At 34.1% G+C, this 8,504-nt stretch overlaps 1 protein-coding gene across 1 annotated transcript; it reads right to left on the bottom strand.

Annotated features, from left to right (window-relative positions):
* Positions 1-279: 279 nt before the first annotated feature.
* On the bottom strand, positions 280-5,640 carry LOC105169064 (uncharacterized). The gene is made up of 16 exons (XM_011089331.3): positions 5,258-5,640; positions 4,467-4,586; positions 4,067-4,126; positions 3,819-3,884; positions 3,624-3,725; positions 3,347-3,430; positions 3,144-3,262; positions 2,943-3,044; positions 2,665-2,781; positions 2,449-2,520; positions 2,188-2,254; positions 1,916-1,969; positions 1,742-1,834; positions 1,534-1,596; positions 1,408-1,446; positions 280-788 (listed from the first exon to the last, which is right to left on the bottom strand). Exons 1-16 carry the CDS (start codon positions 5,273-5,275, stop codon positions 666-668), a joined length of 1,299 nt encoding a protein of 432 aa, XP_011087633.1. The 5' UTR covers positions 5,276-5,640; the 3' UTR covers positions 280-665.
* Positions 5,641-8,504: the final 2,864 nt, after the last annotated feature.

The raw sequence follows: 8,504 nt of genomic DNA on the forward strand, positions 1-8,504 counted from the left end.
ACCAGCCCGGAGCCACCCCTATCCGTACATTTTTTAAATTGAAGTTGGTCAATCACTCCAAATATTATGATAATATATAACGTTAAAAAAAGGAAAACTATGGATCAAACGGGTTACACCCGCTCGGATAAGCTTTGTAGTAGTTGGCGAGACGGGTCTTGAATCTACCCCAACTGACCCGTCTCGTCGCCACCCTTATCATCGACACATCACAATTTTTCACAACACGTAAAAAAACAAGATTATAGTCATCAAAACATACAATATAAGAAAAATAAATAAATTAGAAAAAAATAATTTCATTTCTTTGAGAATTTGGTCACATTTGAGCACCAACGCAGTGCCAAAGGCCCAAAACAGTACTCAACACTATATATTTTTCCAATTTCCTAGGGAGAAAATCAATTTCAAGGATTAAAAAAAAAAATACAAAAGATTGAAATCGCGCAACTCCCCATATTTTGAAAACTACCATCAATGCAGGCCGAGGTAGTTAGCTTGGAGTTGAAGCTCTTGTGCTTTATCACAATGTTGTCTGGAAAAAAAGAATGTACGTATAGACAGTGTATTGTCTTCGTATCTGTGTTTCTATACACGGTATCGTCGATGATCCCATCACTTTCTTGCTTATTCGATGAGGATCTTGAAAAGTCGACAGACGTCTGCTAACGAGTACTCTGCGGTGCTGCAGATTGTTCAAACGGGTCGACCCAACACTGGTCCTCCTTCACCGCCTTGTTCCATCTATTCCTAAACTCCCTCATTTCAGCGTAAGATCGTGTCCGAATCTGCATGCAAATAATATAACGTAAATGTATAAGTAGAAGACTGGGACGCATGGTTAAGACATCGGCCATTAATTCTTGGTATATGGTACATACTTTTATGTGATGACTATATTGACCCTTGTTGAGGTTCGACCCAAGGATACAAACATTCTCTGTTCCTTGAAAAAATTACAGGCATGTACTAAGTATACTGTATTTTAGGAGGTGTTTTTGTAAACTTTTGTACTGATAAGAGATGTAGTTGTAATTACAATTACACAAGCAAGGGGTGTTCTTGTAATTTTGCTAATAAGAGGAAGTGTTTGTTTACCATATTAGTAAGTGACAGTTATATATGTTTTCTTTGAGGTTTGCATGTAATGCGTAAAACCTCATCGATTTTGGAGAACTTCGTTGGAGTTCCCTGCAACCATCTTTTTATGTTACTACATTTCCCTCTGGCCGTTCAGTCTTCCGATGGGAGGGGTTTTTTTCTAATATAGTAAAATCAAGGGGTCTTTTATGCAATCATCTGTCATAACAAGTAACTGAAGGGGGTGCATACAAATTTTAGAATAGCGGGTCGTTTTGTAATATAGTAAAGTCAAGGGGTCTCTTTTTGTAATATGGGGAAACTTACGGCATATCTGCTGTTAGGATTGTGCAACTCTGAACTAGCCTGCAAAATTTGAAACCAGAGTTATTAACACTAACGTTTGTGGGGGGAAGAGGTACCAACGCAACAATATGCTGCTTAAAATCATACCGATGGTCCTGAATCGGACAAGTTCCTTGAACTTGAAGATTGGCTAGACAATTCGGCAGTCGTCTGCATTTAAATGGAATAGATGATGCAATAGGATTTGAAATAGACATTCAAGCGTTGCATGTGTTTTCCTCTTTAACACACGTTTGATTGTGCATTTTTGTTATTTCTCGATGTAAGGAAAGAGAAGGGGGCAACGATCAAGTACCTGATTTTTGTCTGAATGGCCACCAAGGGTAGGAAGACCGAGATGAAGTATATATTCCTCGTCAACGACACCAACCTTAACCGTTCGATCACCCTATGAATAAGGACATGGTTTTCGTTACATATAAAAACACAAAACCAGACCACATAGAATAAAACTCTAGACAAAACATGCCTGTGCACAATAGCCGAGCTGCATGTCGAGGCCCCAAGCATGGATCAAGTCGTTCTGTAGATGGTAGCCGTTAGACAACCGGCTCATTAGATAAACTAATTTGTAAAAAGAACAATCAAAAGTTGTTGAAACTTCATCCCCTGCTACATCCAGACACAAGTTTTATACAGTCTATGTATATGTCAGAGAGGTCAGTTTATTGTGTAAATACGAGGAGCAATTGAGCCTGTTATGAGGTTGTCGACAACTGCAAGAGGGAAAGGATCGAGTACCTGAATCATGTACCAAACACAACGCCACGCTGCTCTTGAGAACACAGGAGCCATCATTTCCACCCAACTGCACCACATTTTGATTCACAATGTCAGCAAATAATCCATTTGTGTTTAACCAAGATTCTTAGTGTGTTCTTACTAAGAATGAGTACACCCCGATGAGACAGAAGTTATACGATTTCAGGCATGATATGTTTTTTAAGGAAATCAAAGTAAGAACAGCGTCAAAGTTTGTTCTTCATTTGGGCTTAGACTTACCCTACACAGGGGGGAGCGGTACTGTTTCCATCACACCTTCCAGATGCACCACCTCTGAGCTTGTAGTACCTCCTAGTTTATGACATAAACAAGAGTTTTAGCATAATGATTGATAACAGAGTTGTCTGAAGCAGTTTTTCGTCTTATCAAAGACTATGACTTTGGAAGTTCCTACATTCTCGTGCTTCCACCTTAACACATGGTTTTCTTACTAACCTGTGCACCCTTGATCTCCGGTTTCGCACAGTGATTTGATGGTGTACCTCTGATTTTCCAGCGTCGAGAGCCGGCTGTGAGATTTCCAGACCTTCTTCCTTGATAATAGACAGATACCTAATAAAAGTTGTACAACGAACATTCTGACTGAGGTTCTCTTACAAACAAATAATCAACTAATCGCCTAACTCATGAAAACCACTCAAATTTATGTTCTTTCGAGAAAGACAGTGTCGTTTACAAATTCTACGAGAAAATAAATTGCAAATAACTCGTACCTTTGTGGATGAAAATTTTCAACTCCGAGGTCTTCATCCCACAGAAAAACATACTCGTATTCAGCAACAATATCAGGATGTAGAAAACGCTTGGCAAACCACCTAGGGAATTCAGAAGACAACGTCCAAGACGAAAGTGAAGATCATACATGCAACGAAAGAAGTAACGATCTTCGTTAAGAGAAACTCTTAGAGACGTACCATTTCGTTTGGTTTGTGGCCGAGACATGAATGACTCTGTCGCTCCATTCAAAATCGTGCCATTCGTCAACGACACCATCGTAATGGAACAGCATCACAATGAAATCGTCGCCTAGAAACTGAAGTGAATGAAAGTCATGGGAAAAGAAGTGAAATTAGAAAGAGTACGTAAGTAAGAATCGAGAAGTAAGACGAATATATACCTTCTTAACAATTTCGTTCGCCAGTTGTTTTTGCTTAATCCCGACTGCTACGGCCAACAAACTCGTTCTGCGTTTTGGATTGTTCTGATACACAGACACTAAACATAGTAAACAAAAGCTGCACAAAATGTCTGAAAAAGAACTTCACAAGAAGGATTGTATAGGTGACTGTTAAGAACTTAAGGGAGAGAACATAAATAAGTCGTTCGTTCAATGAGGTCAAGGTTTTGGAAAGTTAATAAGTTGTTCAACTTCAGACAGCATTACTCAGACATACATCCTCTGAAATACGACCGGACAAATGTTGCATTTCGAGGTTTGAAGTTCTGGAAAGAATCCCTTTTGGCAGAGACTCACTCCCAACAGGCCTGCATTTGTCCTAGAAGGAAAATCAATGTCTTTTAAGTTAGAAACAGTAAGTGTAAAAACATACTCCAGATTACGAACAACGTGTTGTGTAGATATCACTAACATTGCATTTCTCAACTTGTGTATTTTCTCTGACATCATTCACTTCAACGTCCAGCGCTGGCGACTCCTACAGAACGAGGTTCGAGAATTGTGCATAATAAGGTAACAAGACAGAAATGTACTAGCAAAATACTCCAAAATTCATAATTGACCAACTTTTGTAGGGATTTTGACATTGTTTCATAAAGTTTTAATCACAGTTGTCAAAATTTGGGATCGAACAAAACAACATATTGTTACAAAACTTACCTCGCATTTGACAGAGGCTGAATATTGCTCTGTAGTGTTGAGTAAGAGTCCAGGTGATAACTGCAAGATGAATACAGTATCATAAGCTGGAATGAATTTTTTGTTCAAGAATGTTGTTTTGCGAATTTCGAGAATGCAAAAATGAAGTGAAGCAACAAGCAAAAAAGGATTGACTGCCTCATTTACAAAGTCAGAGGATGTAATAGAACTGTTCAACACTTCTCTCTTTAGCATAAGATTGAGCTCGAGGACATGGTGAAGCCATTGTCCTACTTTGGAAAGGTTGTCCTAATAACTATGTTTCAGAACCAAAATCACACGACGTTCTTGCGCACGAGAAATAACTCCAGACGCTCCGAGAATGTAATGTAAACAAGTAAATGTTAGGACAAACATGTACCGTATAAGAATCCTTCCCCAGCCATGCACTGCCGACGAAGTAAGCACCACAAACCAACGACATGGTAACAAAGAGACTGCAGAGACATGAGCTCCTCTTAGGATCTGCTAACAGACAAACCTGAAAATGACAAATGAATACTAGATTTATACACACATATGTTCCCTTACACTGTAGAATAATTTCAAGATATTTCATACAGTGAAGAGATTGTACAACAAAAAAGAAACAGATAATCTCTATAAAAAGAAGCATTTATTTCTGAGGAAAGAACTGCAGACGCGTAATTAACTATCGACAGCGACAAACTTAGCTTCATATATTCAAGAATGTCTCATCCCAGAAAAGGGAATGTCTGTCTTGAGTAACTCTTAACAATAACAATTCAAATATATCAATCAACATTTATCAAATGCATCAAATTATTTCTCTATCAAATTAACTATATAAATATATAAAGAAATTCAAATATTAACAATTTACAACCAAATTCAGTGATTATGAAAAGTCAATCATATAAGGTCTGCACAAATTCTAGCTCTGTTTCTCAGGAAGCAAACAGATTCCACTCCCCCCCCAACCCCCACCCCACCCCGCCCACCTGATTAAATTGAGCCTCAAACACCCAACCTGATAAAATTGACCATAATCCCATATAGAAAGTAAATTCAACCTGAAAACTATACGCAACCAGTAACACCTCTACACACACATGCACATACATATATACATATACATACATATATATATGTATAGAGAGAGAGAGAGAGAGAGAGAGCATAGATACTTACAGAATTGTATGGCTTCATGGTGCATGGAAAAGCTCATCAAAACATCGCAAAAACGAGTCTTGCAGACAAGGCAGAAGAACCAAAAAAGGGCCTTTTTTTTTTCTCTCTCTTTTTGTTGGAACTTTTAACTAATCGCAAGAAAGTCTAATAGTCCATCCAAAAAAGCAAAGAATCCCAACCCAACTCAAATTCTAACTTCTTCCTTCTTCTATAACAACCCCTTCAACGGTTCAAATACACACACATATATATAGAGAGAGAGAGATGTATAGATACAGGAGACATGTATGTATAGTTTTGTACAGTACTAAGAAGACAGGAGTTCTGTTCCAACTCTGTCACAGGAACCCGAAAACATTAGTGCGCAGCCAAGCCAGATTTGCAGCAGCGTGGAATGTATTGGTCAATTGGTCGTGCCGGGACGTGTGCGTCGAAACTCTTGGTACTCGCTTGTGGGTTGGTGCCACGTGGACAGGCGCGGGGCCCTTCGATGGTCGTGGATAGTGATGGATTAATTATTTCATTAATATTATAATCTTGTGTTAGTAAATAAAAAGGTATTAAAATCTTGGAGGTATTATTGTAAATTATTAGTGGGCACACACTATTGTGACATGTCTGCCCAAAGTTGCATTATTGAGAGATATAGACACCTGATTTTGGAAATTGGGATGACAAATTGGAATTTTTTTTGAAATTTGAAATAATTTAATTTCTTTTTTTTGTCGAATTTTATTCCAAAATTCTAATATCATGAAGTCGAAAAAAAAACATAAACGCATTATCATATTTCTTCTTATTCAATTATGATATTTGTTAACAGTCGTCTGAACGTCATATGAGATTCTCGTTTGTTGAATTTCATATGAAATTGATGACTTTTTTCTTTCTTGCAAACATGCACAAAAAGAAATATGTCTTTTTGTGAAAATTAATTATTATAATTAATAATAAAAAAATATTAGCAAATGCTAATTAATCACAATTGGCGCAATGACTATTATCTATTATTTACGCAAGCGATATTAAAATATTAGCCATAACTAAATATTTTGACCACAACTAATTAAGTCCATTGTAAATGTTAATTAAACATAATTAGTACTTAAATTTCTACATTAATTTTATTTAGTCATAATAGAAAATATTGATTTATCATAACTTTTAAGTCGTATAATTTATAATGTAGAAGAATATTGATCGATGGCATTATTTGATTATTGGAATATTCAATATTTTGAAAAAAAAAAGAAAAAAAGAAAAAACTCCAATGATTAGCAATAAGCAAGAAGAGAATAATCCAAGCTTAAGACAACTCAAATATAATAAATAATATTCTTGGGTTAAAATTAAATATATTTTCTGGTTTCTTGTGTGGTAGGCGTGTTTATAAAAAATATCATGGTATTTGCTTTTTTAGTCCTTTGAAAATGATCAAATTCTGAAAATGAAAGTGACAGGACGATTCCAACTCCTCTTCTTCCTTTAAAGTCAAATTACGTATATGAATTCCAACATAATATAATAATGTTTTCATTTAAAAAAAAAAGATGATATGTACGTAACTGTAATTAATTAAATTATATGTGAGTAAAATCAATAATAAAGTAAACTCTAATTTTTTATTTACTTGATCGAAAAATCGGATTATTTTAATATGGGAAACCAAAATATTAGTTATATTTCAAAAAATTATAACGAATATTAAATAATTATGATTAAAAAAAATAAGTAATCACATTAATTTTCTTATCGTCGTTGATAGTATCAGTTTATCATAATTTTTTTTTTAAATTTATGTCGTACTCATAACTTATTTGTAATATAGGGAATGGTTCATTTTTTGTATATATATATATATAATTAAATAAAAGAATAACAAATAAATAGAATTAAAATTTTAGAGTATGTTTGGATGGAATAATTTGGATTTGAGAAATGAATTTCAATGACTTCTTATTACATGAATTTGAAATCCATCATCATATTATAGAATATATTGAAATTCTTTACATTATTGAATTATCCAAACAAATTCTTAGGGTAATTAAATTGAAGGAGTTTTATTACAAAAAGATTACCTAACTATGAGAATAAATGTTGCTTAATCAGATATACTACCATGTTAGGCAAGTTGTATTGATGACCTATTTATTTGCTTATTACAGCTCATATATGATGTAATTAAAGTTCGTTTCAATTCAATTATATCAAGAAATAAATCAAATTCGAACGCAATTTTTGAAGCTAGACAATAATTCAAACAAACTTGAACACGGGCTCGACTTAATCATTTACAACGTTGTTTTCGTGTTGAGCAAGTTGTATTGGCGAGTATGTATCTGGTAAATTGTGAAGACAAAAGATTCCTCTGATCTAATTGAGTTTGATGCAGTTTACCTCCCTGTGATATTACAAATAAGTAAATTACCCATATATGAAAAAATAATAATAATTTTATTCCCCGTATTGCTTTATTTTGAAAAACACAAGAGGACACATTTTTTTTTAAAATACAGATAAGTAAATTATTATTTTTTTTAATAAAAAAATAATTTATTTATTTGCAGTATCACAACGAGGTTGCTTGCGTTTTTCCCAATCTAAAATGGTAAACGCACTCAAACATCAAATGTGCAATGACGTGATACAAAGGAATATTTGTACGATTAAATAACAATAATTAATGATTAAATATCATAATTTATATTAATATATTTTGAGTATGAGCATCATCTCATGATTGATTGCAGTACGACCGCGTTTTATTATATATTTTTATTTAAATATGAATGATGCACATTGTCAACATTCCAGTACATCCCCTTCCTAACCATTACCAAAAGGCTATCCACTTGCACCTCATTAACTTAGAGGAATTTCTGCTATTTCTCCTGAGATTCTCATTTTTTATCTCGTAATTTTAAAAATATAATATTTTTTTATCGCATGACATTTTTTTATTAGATATTTAGCAGTTGAGTTTTTACATTTTTTGTATCATCAGTTATGGAATTCTCACTTTTAATCCATAATTTTAAATAAAAATTCAATTTCATTTCTTGTCCGAGATTCTTAAATTTGATTGATAACATTTTAAGACTTGAGGGGACATAAATGTAATGTGCATAATAAAAATGGAGCTGAATTTATTTAAATATTATTATAAAATTATTGCAATTATCCTTCTCAAAAAAGAAAAAAAAAATTATTGCAATTATCACATAAAAACATTTTTGTTCAACCA

The sequence above is a fragment of the Sesamum indicum genome, linkage group LG8 (genome assembly GCF_026168435.1).
Source record: "Sesamum indicum cultivar Baizhima isolate 11 linkage group LG8, ASM2616843v1, whole genome shotgun sequence".
Lineage (NCBI taxonomy): Eukaryota > Viridiplantae > Streptophyta > Magnoliopsida > Lamiales > Pedaliaceae > Sesamum > Sesamum indicum.